The sequence below is a fragment of the Chamaea fasciata genome, unplaced genomic scaffold (genome assembly GCF_029207755.1).
Source record: "Chamaea fasciata isolate MVZ Bird 193981 ecotype frontalis unplaced genomic scaffold, bChaFas1.0.hap1 SCAF_10, whole genome shotgun sequence".
Taxonomy (NCBI): domain Eukaryota; kingdom Metazoa; phylum Chordata; class Aves; order Passeriformes; family Sylviidae; genus Chamaea; species Chamaea fasciata.
In genome coordinates this window covers 4079717-4100946 of record NW_027094095.1, presented here as the reverse complement: position 1 = coordinate 4100946, position 21230 = coordinate 4079717, and the positions used below count along the sequence as shown (strand labels likewise).

The window sequence follows — 21230 nt, the reverse complement described above, 5'->3', positions numbered from 1 at the left end:
CCCTGCGAAACTGCCCCACCTTGCAGGAGGCCTCTGCAGGCATCCCTAAATCTGCAGGACAAGCCCACCAGGCCCCTCTGGACATGGCTGCTGTAGCACCACCAGGTTAGGAGAGACTAACTCTCACCCTGGGGAAGGGAAGGCACTGCCTGGGCAGCCCCTGGGACAGCAGACTGCAGGGACAGTGTCCTCCCCCAGGACAGTGAAAGGGACACAGGACAGGCAAGATCATGCTCTGAAAACAGGGAGCAGAGGACTGCTGGGCACCCCGTTTCACACTACCCAGATGGGACCTGTGGATGTCCTACATGGGGATGCAAGGCACCCCAGGGACCACTACACACTGCTGAGCCCTTCAGAATGGCAGCTCAGCAGCTGCCTCTAATCAGCCACTGCCCCTTAACCATGCCTCATAAACCCCAAAATCCCCCCTACAAGAGCAGAACTGATCCAAGTGAGGAAAGAGACACGCCTCTGACCTGCAAGCCAACCTCCAGGCAGGTCAGCCCAGGGTCAGCTAACAGTGCCACCAGACACAGCCACCAAGCTCCAGAGGGGCTGATCCTCATGCTGCCCCCACACAAGCCAGGCACTGAGACTGCTAAAGAGGCTGTGTTTATAGGGCCACATACCCAGCACCACCTTCCAGGTCCTCACTGGAGGGTGTGGCAGCAGCCCCACGCCTCTGGTGGGAAGGGGTGTCAGGCACAGAATGGGATGCTGCTGAAAGGCTGAGACTTGGAGCTGCAGAGAGTCAAGGGGAGATACTTCACATCATTCCCCCAGCTGCCAGAGGCATTGTGCAGCACCTGCCAGCCAAAACCAGGCTGCTTGGACCTGAACAGTAATGGTAGGAAGAGACAAACCCAGCCCAGGTGTAACACACTCAAGGTGCCACTGCCCTTCCCCAGGATGGACACCACAGCTCTTCCTTCCTTTGAGGTGAAGATCCTGACACCAGCACCCCTCAGGACCCCCTTTCCCAGTCCCTCCCGCCAACACCGAGCCTGGCAGATTCCTTCCGGCAAGTAATTTTACGTTATTCTGCATTTACACAAAAATAGAGCAATTCTATATTTATAGAGATTTATAGCCGGTTCCGTGCTGGAGGAGTTATTGAGCAGGGCCGGGGAGCTGAGGGTGGTCCGGGCTCCCGAGCAACCGGCTGCTTCTCACTCGGCAAATTCCAACATACAAAATTAAAGGCATTCGTCTCCGTCTGGTTTCTTAAATAGATAAGGGGGGAACGAGTGGACAGTATGTACAGAGGGGCCTGGCCAGGCCTCACGCCTCTGCCCGGGTCAGTGGGGCCGGCTGCTGGACTCTGAGGGCTGCCGCTGGCGCGGGGGAGTGTAGCCGTTCAGGTACCCGTTGCTCTGGCGTTTGCTGAGTCCTCCGTTAAGAATGTCCTGGATGTGCTGCACGATCAGGTTTATGGCCACTGCGAGCAAAAGGGGGAGAGGTGGCGTTAGGATGGTTGCAAACCAGCCGGAGACAAGGCAGGGCTGTGCCCCTGCTGGCCCTCCCACTGCTGTCCCCTCCTGTCCCCCTGGGACCTGATCCCTCTGCCCCTCGAGCCACATGGTCAGGCTGATCCCAGCCAGGCTGACCCAGCTGCACATTGCCTTTTTGGAGCCAACCTCCAGTCAGGTCAGCCCAGGGTCAGCTAACAGTGCCACCAGACACAGCCACCAAGCTCCAGAGGGGCTGAAGGTTATCCTCGGGCTGCCCCCACACAAGCCAGGCACTGAGACAGCTAAAAAGGCCGTGTTTACAGGGCCACATACCCAGCACCACCTTCCAGGTTCTTGCTGGAGGCTGTGGCAGCAGCCCCACACCTCTGGTGGGCCTGGAAGCATTAGAGGAACACAAACTGCCAGTCACTAATGCTCCAAGCAGGAGCAAAGGGAACAGACTCATCTTGGCACACCGGTGGTAGCAGCACTCTCTCAGGTGGCAGCGGCCTGAGTCCCCTCTGCAGCAGGTCCTGCTGCCTCCAGCCTATCTCCAGGGCAACAGCAACAGCCCAAATCTGACTGCCAGGGCAGGACAGCAGGGTCTGGCTGCTTACCTTCATTATCTGCTCCTCTGGGAATGATCACGTCAGCATATTTCTTGGTCTAGGAGGAAAGAGAGCACGGTGTTACAGGGAAAAGTGGAGACACCGGGCTGGGGCATTGTCCCTGCTCCCTGGGGCAGCTCCATGCCCTACCCAGACCCATGGGAGGTATGTCATTGCTGACAGTACATTTTGGATGCTCTTATTTGTGTCCTGCTTGTGCTTCAAGGGCCATGCTTTGTGCCCTGACTCCGTTTTCATGAGCTCATACAGAAGCCAGAAAGAAGCACCCTAACCAAAACCTGCAATTAAGAAGCCTCATAATCACACGACTCCAGCAGCTGATGCTCTTGGGAACATTGTTCCCCCTGAATCCAAGCCAGACTTGCTCCAAGAGCTCGAGCTGGCATGCCTGGGCACAGCCACGAGACCTTCCTGGGAAGAGGGGAGAACTCTCTACCACGTCACTTGCAAAGAAGGTGTGATTGAGGACACCAGTCCTGACCTAGTTTCACCTGCAGGTGCCAGTCTCAGTTTCCTCCCCGTTTGTGTCAGTTTTACAGCTGACAGCCGAGCCCCACCAAGCCAGCTGGGGTGATGGGTATCACCTGACACCTCCAAGTGCTTCCAGACATATCAAAAATCACCAGGATATGCTGGACCGTTTCAGCACTGGACCACTTGGCCCAGGGCTGCTTTAGGAGTCAAATAACAGCAACAGTGGGTGCTGAGCCTGCAGCTGCTCTGCAGCTGAGCCTACACCAGGATGGAAATGGGAGCAGACCATGGAAAAGCTGTGGATAGAAACAAGGCAGTTTTGTGGCCTCCTTGTTTCACACTTTCTTCTCCTACAGACTCTTCATCAGAAGAGCCTGATGCAGCATCTGCTGCTTTGTTAAACTGTGGATTTATCCTGCTGGGGACTTGCAAGAAGAGCCTTGCAAGCTGGACCAGCCTCTTGGGAAAAGCCTTTCTGGGCTTTGGCTTTGGTCCCCAGAGCCACAGCTGAGTGAGACTGAAAAAAGGGAGCTGTGCAAGAGCCAGGGAAAGATCCTGTAGCACAGAATCAGTCCCTCTTAAGGTAAGGGGCTGAGCAGACAGACAGACATAGGGATGCTCCTAAGATGGGAGGCACAGTTTAATTCCTGCCTGTGGTGCTGCCGAGCACTTCCCAGGCTTCAGGACTCTGCTGGCTCACTTCCTCCAGAATAATAAAAAAAATCTTCATATAACTACCACATCTGCTTGAAAAGCATTGAGAACCAGGGCACAGGCTCCTCTCCGTGAGGGCCAGGAAAGGTGTGCAATGGCTGAACCTGCAAACGTGCTATTTCCATGCAAGTCTGCAGGACTGCAGTAAATTCCCCCACACAGTCCCTGTCTGCCAGGGAGCCTTGCCTCTGTTATCAGCTCCCAAAGGAGTTTCCTTTCTCCAGCCAGGCCTTGTCACCTTGGCCACTCACCAGCCAGGAAATGCAACCTGCAAGGCCACTGAATCCCACTGAACTGAGAAGGAAGAAGCTTCACTGCTGTCCCAAGCATAAAGCCAGCAGCACTGCGGGGTGAGAAGGGCAGGCAGGACAGCCCAAAAGAGGAGGCAGACACAGCAAACCCTGCCTGGGGGCAGCGACCTCCCCCATTCCCCAGCTGAATACAGGCAAGGATCTTTCCTCCCAGGCTGAGCTGCCCAGGGGTTTGTCAGCCCTTGCACAGGGAGAGATTCCTCTGGCCACGCTGCCTTCCCGAAGGGAAGGGTGATCTCACCAGGAAGGCAGTGGCTGTATAAACAGTCCCCATCACACCCTGCCCTGGCCAGCGCTGCCACCCCTGCCTTGGCCAGAGCCTGCAGAGAGGGAGCAAGGCACAGGAGGCTGATGTGGGCTCTGGGCACAGAGTGCAGCTGTTTCAGCCCTCACACAGGTGTCACTCACCGGCAGGCAGAACTCCTCGAAGGCAGGCTTGACAAAGGTGATGTACTGAGACAGGATCTGCTCCAGGTCCCTGCCCCGCTCACTGATGTCTCGTAGCACTGAGGGGAAGGTGGAAGGCACAGTCAGGAGCTGAGGCACAAATCTCTCTACTCCCTTTCCCTTCAGTGAGTACAGCATGTGGCCAGTCACCCAGACATTCTGCCTGAGATCCCTGTTCCTGGAGGCTGCTGTCCATGTGTCTGAGCACATCCCAGCCCAGCTCCACGCTTTTAACCTGCTTCCAAGTTTTCCTGGGAGCCAAGGGCTGGCTGACTTGACCAAGAGCTTTTCTTAGCCTCTGGCCCTTCCCAACTCTGCATGCACATTCCAGCTGTAACCCGTGCCAGCCCAGCCCTGAGTGCTCCCAGTCTCTGGCTTTGCCTCCCTCCTGCCCCTCCGTCCTGCCTGACTGGGCATTCTCTCAATCATCCCAGTGCAGAGGTGCCCAAAGAATAGAAAAGCAGTGGGGCTCAGCCACACACACACATTAAGGCCCTTTAAGTTTAACTCAGATCTGCAGAGGTGAGGAGAGTAAAACTCACCCACAGCTCTGCCAGGTTCCTTGTGTTGTCCCCAGCCGAGCAGGAGAACCAGAGGCAGAGGGGGAGCTTGGGGCAGGTCAGCTCAGGAGGAAGCCCGAAGGCAGGAGAGCAAACTGGCCTCCTGCTTGTCCTGCCACTCAGGCCTTTCAGCCTGTTTGCATGAGCTCTTTGGGCCAGGGCCATCTCCAGTCTGAAGCCACTTCAGCGCGGGCAAGCGCCCCAGCTCAGCAGGAATTCAATCCGCAGGGAAGAGCCAAGGCAGCCCTGTGGCCCAGCAGACGGCTCTTGGCTGTCCCCAGGGGGCTGCTGGCTTTTCCCCAGGATGTGAGTGCCTGGCACTGGGTTTGGAATGAGCCTTCCCTCACGTCCCAGGCAGAGCCAAGGCACAGCACTGCCCTGCCAGCCTGTGTGACCTGCTGGGCAGGCACTGCCTGTGTGCTCCCGGGGCCAGGACACTGCTGGGCTGGCGCTGTCCCCACGGCTGTGTTTGCCCTCGGCCAGCAGCTTCACAGCGTGGCCTTTCACAGCCCTGCACGGGGGAAGTGACGGGCAAAAAGGGCTGGCAGCAGGACAGGTGCCAGCTCCCTGCCTGCTCCAGGAACCAGGCTGCACTAGCCAGCTTCTCCAGAGAGCAGCAGTGAGCCCCAGCTCGAACAATACAGAAAGAGGCAGAGAAAATATAACATTTTTGTCTCCCGGGTCCCACACCTTATTTTTTGGGGTGCAGGGGCTGGGGTGACAGGGCAAAGCTCTCCTGCCTCTTCCCAGGGCACACCACAGCAGGACAATCGCCCCAAACACAAGTCAAACACCTGCTGTCCTGTACCTGGCCCCAAGGCAGCAGGTCCCAACAGCCCAGGGTAAGACCACGCACCCTGTCCACAGGGATTGCTGGCAGGGCAGGTAAATATCCCAAGGACACTTCGGCACCCCTTTGAAGCCAGCAGGCTTCAACCTCAAACTGGATCCAAAACGTGCATGTGACACTGGACCTGGTTTCTTTTTTTAGGGAAACTGGCCAAGGACAGGGCAGTGAGGGAGCTTAGCCAGAATTAGGTCCCTGATCCCCATGGATCCCTGTTTGAGGTACCTGGCAGACCTTGCCCCTTGCACTCTGCTAGCAGAATTTCTGGGGAGGGGTGCTGAGTTGGGGACAGTGTGAGTTGCACATACTGAACTCCAGCACTACTGATTAACTGAGCTGTCAGCTGCACTTCCAGGAACCTCATCTCCTGCTGCTGCCCCGCTGAAAACCCAATTACTGCAACCCTTTAGGACTTCTGGGACAGAAAGATGACTCAGGGCCACATCACAACACAAGATCCCAACTTTTGCTATGAGTTGCCTCCAGCTACGTTCCAGGGACATGATTATACCTTTGGCACCTCTTACACAGGCTCCCCTTTCCCAGAAATGACAGGCAGACATACAGTAAACAGATTAGATGCTGCAGTGGTCCTACCAACTGCTGATGGCAGGGAAATGGCCAGATTCCTACCAGAAGGACAATGAGCTGCAGTAACCAGGAGACAGCAGCACCTCCACCAGCAAAGCTGCCCTTCTGCAAGTGATTGATGGTGGGTGGGAGAAGTAGCAGCCTTACAAGAAGCAGTGTGAATACAGCAGTGACCCAGTAACTCCACACCACACACCACCGTCTCCTGTCCTGAATGACCACTGGCACAGATGGAGCCCAAAGCCAGGGACTGAGTTAACTCAGTGGACACTTAGGAGCTCTCTTACAGAAGTCCATAAACTAGGGGATTGATATACGTGTGTTACACCAAAGGTGGGGAATGAGAATGGACTGGACACTGTGGGACCTGAGCATGATTTAAGTGGTCTGGAAAAAGGGGTGGAGAATGTGATGGTTTTGGTTGGGATAGAGTTAATTTGCTTCACAGTGGCTGGTGTGGGGCTGTGTTTTGGATGTGTGCTGAAAACAGGGTAGATAACACAGGGATGTTTTTGTTATTGCTGAGCAGTGCTTACACAGATCCAAGGCCTTTGCTGCTCCTCACCCCACCCCAGCAGTAGGGGGAGGGGAGACAGCTGGGACAGCTGACCCTGACTGACCCAAAGGCTGTTCCACACCACATACATGATGATATAAAGCTGGGGGGAGAAGGAGGAAGGAGAGACATTCAAAGTGATGGTGTTTGTGTTGCCACAGAACACAAAACACATTACACGCGACGGAGCCCCTGCTTTCCTGGGCACGGCTGAACACCTGCCTGCCCACGGGAACGGTGACAAATTCCTCATTTTGCTTGCCTTGTGGCTTTTGCTTTACTTATTAAACTGCCTTTGTGTCAACCCACCAGTTTTCTCACTCTTACCCTTCTGATTCTCTCCCACCCGGGGAGGTTGAGCAGGGAGCTGCGTGGGGCTGAGTTGCTGGCTGGGGTCACACCGCCACAGTCTTACCCCGTGGCTGAGTTTGGCCATGAGCTCCTGCACAGCACAGTTCAAGGAATTAGGTCTCACATTTTGGGATCCTGCAAGTGCATATCTGTGACCTGATAACACATCTCACTGTGCTGTCACCTCCCTGGATGAGTCATGCAAGAACAGTGGGCAGGGTCAAGAGGGATTCGAAAAAAGGAGATGTAATCGGTGCTGATGACACCCCAGCCGCTGAGGAGGCTCTGCATGTGTCTGACAGCAGGAGGGCAGGCAAGACCAGCTCCGCTGCAGAGTGGAACAGTCCCATGCACACACAACAGTCCCAGAGTGACGCACTGAGACGCGCTCCCCTCGTCACAGTGCAGAGCTCTGGAAGGGACTGCTCCTCTACGTCATCTTCTGCATCCCCAGGCACCCTGTGGAGCCTGTCAGAACCAGGCACGGGTAGGAATAGTTCAGCAGAAGTGAATTCTGCCCCAAGAGTCCCCAGATGGTTTTTTAGTCACTCAGGAGGTGCGGCATCAGTGACCCCACCCCTCAAGGCTGCTTAGAAATGAAGGGCATCTCGAGTCATGCAGTTCTTGCGTGGGTGTCCCTCCCACAGCCAAGCCAGCAGGACATGGGGAGTGCTAGAGAGGGACACTGGTTTCTAGGGCTTTTTGTCTCCAAACCATCACCCCAGTGCCAGGTACCACATAAAGGCTCCACACTGGGTAGCACAAACCTACGACCAGACTCCCCATCTGCGCCACCCACGGTGGACACCATGGCCCAAATGCCATCCTCGGAGCACACCCAGAGCCCAGGTCCTGAGTGGATCGATCAGGCACTGCCTTCTGACTGAACTGTCCAGATGCTCTGCCTTGCCCACTGCACCCTTCCCTGCTGGCATCTGCTGACTGGCAGCAGCTGCTGCTCAGCTGCTGGCACTGGGCTGGTGCCACGGGGCCGTGCGAGGACACGGCACGCTCAGCAGTCATCAAAGGAGGAATCGCAGCCAAGGCAGCAAAAATCCCACTGAATCCCAAGAGACACAGAGCAAAGCGCTCTCCCCGCTGCCACAAGCTGCCCTAGTGACACTCTGCACTGCAGAGGAAAAGCTCCCCGGCTCTTTGCAGCTTTGTGCCAGCTGCAGTTCTGCTCTGGTCACTGTCACCACTGTCACCTGCCTCTGTGACCAGCTGTGCAGAGCAGTTAAGGGGCATTTGTGTCCCTACCTCTGCGGGACAGCCGGGTGTCTGCGTCCGTGTCCACGAAGAGCTTCATGCGGAAGAGGTCCCGCACCTCCTGGCTGTAGAAGGCCAGGATGCCCTCGAAGAGCACCACGTCGGCGGGGTACACCGTCACCGTCTCCTCTTTCCTGCCCGGGGGAAGCACAGTCAGAGTCTGCTGGGGGAGGCTGGGGAACAAAAGCACAGGAGGGGGGGAAGCAGCGGTGCTCCTAAGCACTGCTCCAACCCTGGGACACCACTGCTGCACCAGGGGGGCGACCGAGGAGAGGGGAGACCTACCCCACCGCCGTGGAGGGAATCCAAGGCATACGTACGCTTCCTGGAAGGATAAACAGCAAAGCAGGAAGCACACTAGCCCTTCTCCCCCTACCTCGGCCAGCCGCTGCTCACAAGGGTTATGTGCCAAGCCAGGAAGCCCAGGAAAGCCTAAGCATGGGAACCTGCAAGGCCAGCTCTGCTTCCCTGGGAAGCAGGCAGCACTGCCCTGACAGCACAGCGCTTTTGTGGGAAACGGAGCAGAGCCACACCATCCACGACCAACACGGGCATGCAAAAACAAGCTGAACACATGCAAGGGGAATGTTACAGGAGCAAGAACTGTTGTCCTCCTCCTTTCCTGGCACTGAGGCTGGAGTTAAAGCTGCAAACACTGCGTTTATGGGGAGAGCAGGCATGGACAGGGGAAGAGAAGGGAGGTCATAATCCCTCGGCACTGATGCCTGGACGTTGCTGGATGGCTACGCAGCTTTCCAGACCCTCAGCCTGTGCCTGTCTCTGCCTGCGATGCTCTAACCAGGGGCTGGAGGAGTTAGGATGGAAACTGCGTGCTGGCAGGTTAGGCACCCAAGCAGAGGGCAGGAGTCTGGGGAGGGCAGGGCTGCGTGCGGCGCCGCGGGGCGTTAGCGGAGGCACGGCAAGGCAGGAGCAGCTGTTAGACCTGGAGTGGGAGACAAAGTCATAGACAGGAATCTGGACCGTCTTCCCTTCTGTGATCTCTTTGAGCGTTTTCACGATCAGCTCATTGTCAAAGGCATCTGAGGAGAGAGGAAACGTTACCCGAGGCAGCTTTGCAACCTCTCCCACCCACCAGATGCTGAGCTTCGCCCAAGCCAGAGCCCTTGGCACCTCGCGCTGGGGACAGACAGACTCGGGAGGAAAGCCCTGCACCTCCCCAGGGATGAGGCGAGGCCCAGCTCTGCCAGAGCCACAGGGCTCTGCACCAGCCTGGGATGTGGCCTGCAGAGATCAATACCGTCCTTGTACAGCAGTGCTGACAGCCCAGGCGCAGGAAGGCATCTCCTCCAGGGCTCCAGCCCTTGGAGAGAGACTGGAGCAGTGTTCCAGCACTGAGCTGCCAGACAGACAGGGCTCTGTTTGCTCAGTGCTCGCTGCCTCTGGTCATTGTCCTCGTGGGGATGAGGGGACAGCAGCTCTGGAATTTCCCCACTGAGCCCAGAGACGGTTCAAAGAGCCCCTGTTGTAGTAACAGGGCAGGGCCCCTCAGTGGAAGGGTTTGCAGAGCAGCTGCACAGCTGGTTCCCTCCTTGAAGGAGGGACATGGAGCTGCTGGCTCCAGGGACTCTGCCAGGCCAGATCTCTCCGGGCCTGACTCAGCTGCACCAAAAATCAATCCATTCCTTTGCAGCCTGCTCCAGGTGAAGGGTATTGGAGCAAGATGACCTTTAAGGTCCCTCCTAACCCAAACTATTCAATGATTCCACGATTCTACGAAAACTTTGTTCAAACTGGGGGATGTTTTGGCAGAAGAAGAGGGTCTTAAGGAGTTTGAGGGTTCATAACCTGATCTTTCTCATTCCAAACACTCCACCCCATTTCCTTCCCAAGAGAGATGGGGGGGGGGGGACACAGGTGGTCCCAGCCACCCTGCCAGCGATGCACCCAGCTCCACGAGAGCTTAACTAAGCCACCCATGAGGATTCAGAGCCCCAGCGTCCATGCAGGCTCTTTGCTGCTGCAGCTGGGGATCCCACTCCAGCCCTGTCCCCACAGAGCCCCAGTGCTGTTCTCCATTCACCTGGGTGGTCAAAATTGAACTGGCCTTTGAGTGCTTTGGATTTCTGCTCCGAGGTGAGGACCCGGTAGAAGCTGTCTTGACTCACGATCACCACCTGCTTCTGGCGATAGTCCACCTCGTTCTGGCCCAGCAGCTGGACAATCTTGGAGCACACTGATGACTAGGAAAGGAATAGCAAAGGAAGGGCATCAGCAGCAAGTTACATCTACGTGGCACATGGAGGATGTCCCCAGGTAACATTCCTGCCTACTTGCTGCTGCACCTCCCCAGCCAAGAGTCTGGTTTTCCAAAGCCACCGAGGGAAAAGTGCTCCAGAGGCATCACCATGGTACTCTTTAGTGTGACAGCAGCACCAAGTTTGCTGCCTGCCACCCCCTCCTCCGCCCCTATAGCTTGCCCACAGTTCCTATTCTGGGCACAAGTGGCAGCAGAAAACAGTCAGCTCCTGCCTGGGCTCAGCCACACGCCCAGGGGCCCCAGGCACTCAGCCTGCCAGGCAGTTCCCCGTGGGGCACCAGGGCTCAGCCTCCTCCCTGAGAAAGCAGTCTTGGCTCCCCCAGCTCTGCTCCAGCCCAGAAACCCCACCAGAGCACGAGAGAGTCCTCAGAGGGAGTGCAAACAAAGCCCAGGATGGGAAGACACGAGGAAGAGAGCCGTGGGACCTCATCAGGGATCTCTGGCACAGGTGCCAGGGCTGGGAGGAGCCAGCGTACCCCGGTGCCTGCTGGCACAGCGAGGCTCAGGGCGCTGCCGAGTCAGCGGCTGAGCAGCCACGTGGCCCTGGCTGCCGAGGGCTGCTGGCACAGGGAGCGGGCACCCGGCACTCCACACGGAGCAGGCGGGAGAGGGTGGCTGCCACCGGCCCTGCCGGCACCGGCGGCGTGGCCGCCACTGCGACACGACCCGGAGCACGGCTTGGGGACAAATCCCACAGCCTGCTGCAGTCCCTTCTCCTTAGTCACGGCAGTCCCTGGCCGCTGTGCAATGCACTGGTGGTGACTGCATCACTGCCTGGCAGCCAGCGACAGCCAAGGCCAGGCTGGCTGGGGAGCGCTCTGCTCCTGCCCCATGGCATCCAGAGCAGCTGCTCCTGGTGCCAAAGGGAGCTGCTCCCACTCAGGGAATCACACTGGCTGCAGGTGCCCAGCCGAGCTGCTCCTGGCCCTGGTCACCACGAGTGCTCTGCTGAGCTCTGTGCCTTGCAAAGAGCAGCGTGCTTGCCCCAACATGCCTACCCCAGCCTGCCACCTCCCAGATGGCTCAACCATCTGCTCCATACCTGGCTGGCAACCTCCAGCTGCAGGGCTGAAGAGTGCACCGGTGAGAGGGAACAGGGAGGGGAACCACGCCTGGCAGAGGAGGTCACCCTGGCGGCAGAGGGCAAGGCTGTTTGCCTGAGAAGCTGGAAGATTTGACGGCATTCCCGTCTCCAGAGACCATCTCTTCCCTCTAGGCCAGGCTGCCCTGACTTGGCTGTGACCACTGGGCTGTGAGTCATCCCCAGCCTGGCTGGAGAGGCTCACACACAGTTCTGCTGCGGAGAGAACAAGCTCCAGCTGATCCACGGCAGTCCGGGCGGCCCTGGACACCAGTTTGGGGTTTGGGTCAGGGATGGGGTTCCCTGAGTATCCCACCTTCTTCTCCTGCCTCTCCCAGTGGGCAGGTCATGCTTCCCGAGCCACGCTGGCAGCCCTGCCCTGCAGCAAGCTGCTCCCACCCAGAACAAAGCCCTGCAAGTCCGTGCCAGTCACTTGCCCTTCTGCACACACAGACAAAGCCGGAGCCTGCTCTCCCTTTCCTGTTTTCCCACTCCCCAAATCCTTCTCTGGCCTGCCTCAGCCCCACTGCTTATCCAGCTGTATCCTATAGGTTTTGCAAAACCAGGGTGTGTTCAGTGCCTTTCTTCCACTTCTCCTGCCTGCTCACTCCCCCACACAGCACAGCTTGCCCATGCAGCAACGGGATGCAGGGCAGCAGGGTTCAGCCTTAGCTACAGCTGCTGAGGACACCAAACTTCCCAGAACATTAGGAACAAACCACCTTTCAGCACAGCCACCCGGACAGATCCACAGGTTCCACGTGGATCTGCACCAGAAACTGCTTTCCCCAGCCCAGGGGAGGGAGCAGGACTTCCTTCTTCTGAATCAGTGAAAGCAACACATGGATTTGTGTTCACTCTCTCCCCTTGCACCTCAGTGTGTGTATTGGCAATGAAATCATTTGAGACAAATGTATCCCAGCTGCATTTGCCATCCAGGGCTCGGGGGCAGATGGTGCCCCTTGGAAAAAGCAACCTGGCAGACACAGTGGACCCTTCCCTTTTCCCTGGTGGGCTCTGGAGACCTGGCAGAAGTGGTGGAGAAAGGCAACCATGAGGACATCCCGCTCTCAGGACCAAGCTCAGTTTCAGCATTCCATACCGCCTGGGTGAGCAGGGACATCACCTCCTGGCTCTGGGAAGAGGCACGCTTGTCACCTTGGTCCTGCAGCTGTGGGCCAGGGCATGTTCAGCTTGCCTTAGTAGGGCAGTGAACCTCAGCAAGGTCCAAGAGAAGGTTTTTCCTTTTCTCGCTATCATTTGTGATAGGAACAACAGTGTCTCATGGGGGGCAGTCCCTGATGCCAGTCTGAACAACTCCCACAGCTGGATACACTGTTTTTCCCCCTTGGTTGATAAACACCCACTGTTAAGGAGGAAGAAAAACCAGAAACACACACCTTGGAAACTCCCTTACATAGGGGGAACAGAAACTCCCAGCCTCAGGAACTGTCCCCCCAAATAAATGACATATTCCCTGCCTAAACCCATTTCTCCCAAAGCAGCACAGCATGTATGTGTGGCTGTGAAAAGATCCACCAATAACTGGAAATCAGCACTGCCAGGTTTTGGGGAGACCCACAGATGCCCAGTAAGAGCAAGAACAGAGCATGACTCCAAAGTACTGTGTCAGCATGCACCAGTCTGGATGAAGGAGACATGCTGACAACGTGCACTTGGCACCCACTTGAAGAGGCAGCCTGGGCTCAGATTCCTTCTTTTGCCAATTCCCAACTGCTTATCCCAGGGAAGAAGACAACTGGTTCTTCTGCAAGAAGCCCAGGAGTGCAGAGGATGACTTAAGTAAGGTGACTTGACCCTAGCATACAAGCTGGAGGATTTGAAGCCCATCACTGGCTATGCCTTACATGACACAACTCATCTGCAGGAACATGACAGCTATGCCAGAGCTCCTCGTCTCTGCGCAGCCCCTTTTCCACGTCCACCTCATCCATGCACACCTTGCCACAAGCCAAAGCAAATGCTGACGGTGATTCAGCCGCAGCAAACCCCCAACAACAGGATGCTTTCTCAAGCAAAAGCCTTCCCCTCCTCCAGAACTCGGGAAAACTAAATATAACCAGGACCCAGCAGACTCTGAGCCTCCGTGGTTGCCAAGCAGACCTTTCCCATGGTAGCCACATGGAACTGAAGCAGGATTTTCCAAGCATGCGAGCAGGGAGGGACCCTGGCTCCTGCCACGACTTCCCACACGCTGCAGTGAGGGGAGCTCAGCTCCAGGTTGGAGCAAACCCCCGGAGCTGCACTCCCCCAGGCTCTGTGCTCGAGCTGCTCCCTGGCAAAGCTGTGCAAACCAACCCACATCTCCCAGCTCGTGGGGAGGAAGGTATCAGCACAGCACCGTGTCAGCCAGAGCTCCAACAGGTTATTGCAGAAGCAGCTGCAGCTCCCCTTGCAGGACTCCTCCCCTGAACCAAGCACACAACCAGCCAGTGTTCAAGGAAGAAGTACAGCTTTATTCTGCAGAGGACACCTGGGGAAGAAATCCAACACATTTTCCCAAAAGGAGGTGGTACACAGGGGAAGAAACTCAGCAGATGGGTGTTTGGAGGCACACCCCTGACATTTATTTGGAACACATTAATTACATATTTAATTCACATTCACTCGTGGCCTATAGCCAGCTGCTCAAATATTCTTCAGGAGTTGACTAATTCCCTGACATTATTATGCAGATTATCCCGCAATCCCTCTTGGGTAGCTCTGCTCAGAGAATTATGGCTTCCACTTCAGACAGTGAATTACGACTTCCGACAGGTATTAAGGAGAAAGCCGATGGACAGTGCCACAGTCACCCACCAGGAACCACCACGAGAAGGGGCCAGGACACAGCTGATGCCCCAGGAGGGCAAGGCCTGTGCTGGGCTAGCAGGAACTCCTAAGCCTTGTGCAGGTGGATATGCCAAAACCCGCACGCTGAGAGCAGCCCGTCCATCCCCAAGGAGCCCGGCACTGCAGAGGGATCTTCAAGTTCCCATTCCAGCTGCAAGGAGGACCTCCCCTTTTCCCCAGAGACTCTAGTTGAGACACCCAGCAAAAGTGACTTAGCCAGATCAAGTGATTCCAGCCCTGAAGAAACACTGAAGCTGTGAGATCCCTCAGGAGGAGGAAAAGTGTTGTGCCAAAAGCATGGAAAGAGAGAGGCACAGCCTCCTGCCATCACTGCAGGCTGCTGCTCATGAGGACAGCCCTCCCCAACAGAGCAATGCCCTTGGCCCACAGCACAACCAGGAGCAAGGAGAGACTGCAGCAGTCACAGCCCACCAGGGAGAGGAGCCCAGAGGTTATCTCCACGGACTGCACTGCCATAACACCCTTCCTGTAGGATCTGACTGTGAGCTGGCTTGGCAGGAGCTGGCGATGGCTCTGCATCTGCAGCAGCCTGGTTGGGGTGTCCTCATCACACCTCTGCGGATAAAACAGCCTCCAGTTTTGTGCTCTGACAGGACTTTCCCTCCGCTCAAACATAACGAACCACTGTAATTATTTGTTAAATTTCTCTGCTGTCCTCCATAGCACGCTGCCCTTATCTCCTGCAGCACACCACTTACAGATGTTGGTCTCTTCCTGAAGGTGATGGTAATTATAAAGTACCAGGAAGTGCTTGGACTGGGATGACACACAGAACAGACAGCAAACTGGGATGGGTCCCAGAGCATCTATCAAATGCCTGTGGCTGCAGACAGCCAGTTCATGACCCACACCATCCTCTCCGGTGCTAATGGGAGCACGTACATGTGGCAACACTAGAACTGGAAACTTACTATTCTTGAACCAAAAGCCTGGGCCTCCACCCAGAGCATTCCCAGGCAGGTTCACCATCCTGCCTTTTCCCTTTGTGAGCTACAGGCCAACCAGAGCAGGAGTGGGATAGCCAGGTTTTCTATTCACTCACCCTGGGACACTGTGCATGTGATCAGCAACCCCGGGCTGGAGCATAAACAGGCACACACAGAGGCTCTAAACACAGATTACATGCAGGGAGGAAAACAAACCCTCTAACACAATCCCTCCCAATCCTCTGGTTTTAGGCACAGGATATTTTTCTCCAGCCCCTGCTGCAAACTCCATAGCCCAGAGCTGGCTGAGCCCACGGGACTATGGTAAGCAGGCTCCATAATGAGCACATATTCCATCAGTAACAGGAAAGGGCTGACCCATCAAAACGTCCTGTGGATCAGTCTGATCAGGGCTGGCACAGAACAACGTTCTACTAGAAAGTTTGATGAGTCTCTAGCACACGTTGACACCAGTGTTTAACTAGTCAGACCTTGTGATGCAGGGCTCCTGCCAGCCACAAACGAACGTCACCAGGAAATGGTGCTGAACCGGCACAGGGCTGCTGCAATTCCTGTTAGTCCCCCTCCCACGGGAAAGCCATTCCCGGATCTCCCCTGGGCTTCTTTGCCAGCCATCCAGGTGGTGACACTGTGGCAGCGACCCCTGGGCTGCCGTGGGGGACCTCAGCCCTTGCTGTGGCAGAGGACTGAGCTCTGTCACCAAAGAGGCTCCATGCAGAGATGAACGGCCCCATGCAGCTCAGACCACTACTTCCCTGGGGGCACCACGGGCTGTCCCACCCTGGCTGGGCAATTCCAGCCTCCTGGCTGGCTCACTCCTCCAGCCTCAGCCAGCCTCCCCAGTGTTCAAAGTGCCTAGTGGAGTAAGCCAAGAGCACACCTGGCTGAACACAGGCTGCAATCTTGGTGCTCTGCAGGCTGGAAACTCTGAGGCTGCATGTTCAAACAGACATTGGGAACTTGATGTGCTAACTCAAGACCCAAATGATGTAACTACAGGGCTGCAGTGGCACCCATACTCAGCCCTGAGTATAATCTGAGCGATGAGCAGCCAACCAAAGCAATCAGCCCTTTACAAATCTGTGTTTTCTTAACAAGCTCCTGTTGGAAGGCAGCAATCAGTACCTCACTTCACGTGGGGACAACAATTAATGCTTCAGCCTGAGCTCAAAGAGCTCTCCCCACCCCTGCAGCCACCCCAGCACCAGATGCCACTGCTGTTGCTGGAAGCAAGCTGCTCCAGGCACTGCTGGCAGAGCTGCCAGGTCCCAGCAGCTCAGCTGAAGTGAGGACACAGCAAGAGCTTAAGGAGGTATCCCAACAGTTCTCAGCTCATCTCAGCAGTCAGTTTGCTGAACTTTCCTCCAGCCCGCAGCCTGGCTGCCTGCCTTATACGCTGCAGAGTCCTTGGTAGTCTGAGATCTCTTGCAGGAGGCAAGGGAAGAAGCTGGTAGCACAAAGGCCATGGGTGTAAGAGGGAAACAAGGACTCTAGCAGAGCACTTGAGGACAGAAAGAGTGAAAGAAAATGCGACAACCAGCCTTGGGAATCTCTCTGAGGGAATGAGGCAGTTGCAGTCCTCTTCAGGTTTGACACAGGATGGGGGTCTTAATGCCAAGTCATCTCCACCCCAGGAAACCACAGCACGCTTTGTCCAGACTGCACAGTGCCTGGATTTCAGGGGACAGCTCTTTCTTTTGTCAGGAGCCTGTCCCAGCTGAGCTGACTCAAAACAGCCACTGTGCAGCTTGCACTGCCCTCACAGAGGCTGCGGTGTCCCAGACTGCCCAGGACCTCTGCAGCTCCCCCAGTTTTGCTCCCAACACAGCCCAGCTTTCTTTCCAGAGCCAAAAACCTGGAAAGCACTCAGGGTTCTACCCCTGTTTGAGTGGCCAAAGTTGCTCAAGCCTCTTTTGCTCACTAGGGAAGAGCACTCAGCCTTTGAACTTGAGTTCTCACAGATTTAAGGAACACCAGCCAAACAATCCCCAGCTCTTTGGGAAGGCTGGCTGCTTCCAACACCAGCTACCCCAGGGCACCACACAAGTCGTGGCAAGCTACAAATCACAATCCCATCCTTCCACAGCCTGACCGTGCTGCTACACCAAGAGGGATGGAGGGGACCGTGGAGCCCATTATCCCCATGTCAGACCCAAAAGCAGCAGTGGGAGGAGCTGCAGGGGGCCTTGGAAGGCAAATTCCCTGGGTTATCTTTGGGCTGGTGTGCTGCCAAAGGGGTGTGTTGCGACAACAACCCCCAATTGGTGCCAGGGGGCATCGGATGGATTTGTCGCTTTCCCAGTGGGAAAGGTGCCTACTTCACTTCCCTGCTAGCACTCACTTTTCACCCAGAGCCAGCACATCAGCAAGGTAGCCCCTGGGCTGGATTTTGGCTGCAGGCAAGCCCTTAGCTCAACAAACCACATCAGCCCCACTGCTGCTTTCCCGCAATGTGCTGCGGCACCGGGCACAGGGCACTGTCACCAGTCAGGTGAGGGACAGGCCCCCACATCCCTGCCCTGCAGCTGCACCAAATGTGAATCTGAGGGGCTGTGGGCACAAGTCCCACGCCTTTTCTCCTGTTGATTGAGGTTTCTCCAGCATATTTCTTGAAGCCTTGTCCCACCAACTTTGCAGTGATCTGCTGGATTACCTTCAATGGCAACACTGCACAGAGGTTGTCAGCAGTCACTGGAGGGGGAGAATCAAAGCTGAGAGACAGGAAAAGCCAGTTAGTACATCTCCCTTGCTAGAAAGGACCGTTTCCCTATTTTTTTTTCCTAGGGCAGCCTGCTGCTCTTGAGCATTTTCACTTTGAAGTTGAGCACCACCGTGGTGCATTGTACCATAATCACTGCTTTTACCTTGTGGGCCTGAGACACAGTGTTCAGAGACATAACAGTTCAGCAGCGCCAGACACGATGTTATTGGGACAACTACAGAGAGGCAGACCCACGCATCAGAGAACAGACAAACCCAGCGTGTTTGAGTCACCAGGAGCTGTACTGCAGGAACAATCCAGCTTTGGTTCCCACCGGAGGAGACTGCATCCTCCCTCACCATCCCTCCCCTGTTACAGCTGGATTTTTCCCCCCTTGCAAGCAGCAACAGCAGCCCAAGAATCAATAGGGTACTTAGAGACACGTGCTTGAAACACTGGGCTGAGGTACAGCAGCTGGGTGATGCCTTCAAGAGAAGGAGGGATCTCCCTCCAAACACAGATCAACACGGAGATGTAAGGCTCATCCTTCTGTGCCAGCCCACATTCAGTTTCCTCAGCAAGAAATATTTCACGGGTATAGCTACTTCCAAATCTATTCATCCTTTCCAAAATACAGGTAGAACGTGCTGCCCTGCATGGGAGCGCTGATGAGCTGTGGAGCTGCTTTTAGTGCTCTTAAATAAGAAGGAAAAAAAAAAAAGCAGCAATTTTCCCTTTTTCTATTAAGAAAGAAAGTGACCTAGGGAGGTTAAGCAAATTCAGACAGACGCATTGGATGAAACAAGGAAAATAAAAGGCTGAAAAGCCGAAAGGCTGCCCCGCGCTGCAGTTTGGGTGTAGCAGCGTGCCGGGAACACCCGCATTGCCCCTTCGGGCGGCTGCCCCGTCCCCGCAGCCCTCGCCCCGCTCCGCTCCCACCTGCCGCTGCCAAGGGCCAGCCCCTCCCGGCACAGCAGCCAGGAGGTCGTTCTGCCGCTGTGAGTCAGCATTTGCTGCAGAATTCCCGCTCCTGCTACCCTAAAGTTGGGCAGAGAAGGGCACCCCCATGCACGACCGACACCATTGGGGGCGGGGAACGGGGGGGGGGGGAATTTAAAAACTACATCGCCCCCGAGGTGCTTAGCGGGGCGAGCAGCCCTTGGGGTCGGTGCAGGTGAAGGGGAACGGGGGAAGCGCTGACCACAGCCGCAGGAAAGATTCTGGAGGGGAGGTGCCGCCTCTACCCCGGCCGAGCTGGGGCCACCCTTGTTCCCGCGCAGCCCCCAGCTCTGCCCGCTGCCGGGTCCCTCTTCCCGCTGACACAGAGGGACACAAGATCCCGGCCGGAGAGAAGGAGAGAGTAAATCCCACACCCCCTTCCACGTGTCCGCGGGGCTCCGTCCGCCGCCCGGGCAGAGGCCTCGGCGGCCGCGCTCCCACCGCCGAATCATCCTCGCCCGGGCAAGCGGCGAGCCCGCCCGGCTCCATCCGCAGCCCTGCCCCGGCTCCATCCGCATCCGCAGCGCCCGCCCCGAGCCCGCGGCCGGGCCGCGGAGCAGCGCACGTGGCGGGGCGGCCGCTCGGACCCGCCGCGCTGCCATGTGGCCGCCGCGCCCGGCGTGCGGGGCCGCCCCGCGGAGCTGCCCCGGCCCCGGCGGGGCTCCGCCGCCGGCCCCCCGCACCTTGCCGCTGGCCGTGCCGCCGCTGACCCCGATGAGGAAGGGCTCCCCGCCGCTGGGCTGCCCCTGCTCCTCCAGCCGCTGCTCGCTGTCCCCCGCCATCCTCCCCGGCTCGCCGCCGCGCCTCCTCCGCCTTCGCTCGCCGTGCGGGGCTGGATTTATCTGATGAGTCAAGGGCCTTCCTCCCCGCCTGGTTCACATCCCCGGCGCTGCGGCTCCTTGCCAGGTGCTGCCGCAGCTGCACATGCTCCGGCCCAGCCCGCCGGCGGGCGGCACTGCGGCCACATGGGCCCGCACCGCGCCGCCGCCCTCCCGCCCGCCCGCCCGCGGACAAAGGCGCTGCGGCCGCGCCGCCGCCGGACCCCGCGCTGCCCCCGCACCGGCTCCCTTCGCCTCTCTGGCCGCTCCGCTTCCTCCCCGACAGCGCTGGGACCACACCGCGGCGGCCCCCGGCAGAACCTCCGTTATTTGTCCCCCACGCTGGCCAAGAAGGCCAAGGGCATCCTGGCTCGGATCAGCAATAGTGTGACCCAGCAGCACCAGGGCAGTGACCGTCCCCGTGTGCTGGGCGCTGGTGAGGCCACACCTCGAAAACTGGATTCAGTTTTGGGCCCCTCACGACAAGAAAGACGCTGAGGGGCTGGAGCGTGTGCAGAGAAGGGCAGCAGAGCTGGGAAAGGGTCTGGAGCACAAGGCTGGAGGGGCTCAGCCGGGAGAAAAAGAGGCTCAGGGGGAGCTTCGTTACTCTACGCCCCAAGGGAGGTTGTGGCCCGGTGAGGGTCGGCCTTTCCCCCCGTGTAACAAGAGACAGGGGAAGAGGTAACAAGAGACAGGGGAAGAGGAAATATCCTCAACTTATTCCAAGGTTTGGGTGGGTAGATTGGCTATGAGGAAAAATTTCTTCACCCAAAGGGTGGTCAGGCTTTAGAACAGACTACCCAGAGAAATGGTGGAATCACCATTCCTGGAAATGTTCAAGAACCATGCAGATGTGGCACTTGGGGACACCGTTCCAGTGCTGGGTCAATGGTTGGACTCGGAGGTCTTCCCCAAATGTAATGACTCTGATTCTCCCACCCCACCTGGGTCCTGGTCCTGCAAGCACTCATAACTTATTATTAAGGACCCAAATCCAGGAATAAAGATTATGCTTATGTCTTTGGCAAATGGGACCTGTCTGGGAAGAGCCGTGAGCACTCTGGAGGCCAGGATTCAAAGTCAAAATGACCTCAGCAAAATGGAAAAAATGATTGGCAATAGGTAGACAAATGTGATAACGATCTGTGGCAATGCGAGATAGGAACCTGCTGGCTGGCCTGGCCTTTTACAGATAAAGATCTGGTGTAGTGTGGATCAAAGAGTCAGTTGGTGATGCCGCTGCGAAAAAGGCAAACATCCCATCGGGGCAGATAAACATCCACAGGTATCCTGTTTTGAGAAAGGTGAGGCCTGGTGGAGAGACTCCAG

General features: G+C 56.9%; 1 protein-coding gene across 1 annotated transcript; it reads right to left on the bottom strand.

Annotated features, from left to right (window-relative positions):
- Positions 1-1015: 1015 nt before the first annotated feature.
- Positions 1016-19997, bottom strand: UCK2 (uridine-cytidine kinase 2). Its single transcript, XM_066192097.1, has 7 exons — positions 19767-19997; positions 10245-10404; positions 9147-9243; positions 8195-8337; positions 3991-4088; positions 2072-2120; positions 1016-1441 (listed from the first exon to the last, which is right to left on the bottom strand). Exons 1-7 carry the CDS (start codon positions 19863-19865, stop codon positions 1302-1304), a joined length of 786 nt encoding a protein of 261 aa, XP_066048194.1. The 5' UTR covers positions 19866-19997; the 3' UTR covers positions 1016-1301.
- Between the last annotated feature and the right edge of the window lie 1233 nt (positions 19998-21230).

Excerpts from the sequence above, each read along its gene's own strand:
- UCK2 (XM_066192097.1), bottom strand. The coding sequence starts at position 19,865 with ATGGCGGGGGACAGCGAGCAGCGGCTGGAGGAGCAGGGGCAGCCCAGC. Across the intron at positions 10,405-19,766 it reads GCGGCACGGCCAGCGGCAAG|TCATCAGTGTGCTCCAAGAT; the intron begins GTGCGGGGGGCC and ends TTCCTTTCCTAG. Across the intron at positions 9,244-10,244 it reads GTTCAATTTTGACCACCCAG|ATGCCTTTGACAATGAGCTG; the intron begins GTGAATGGAGAA and ends CTCTCTCCTCAG.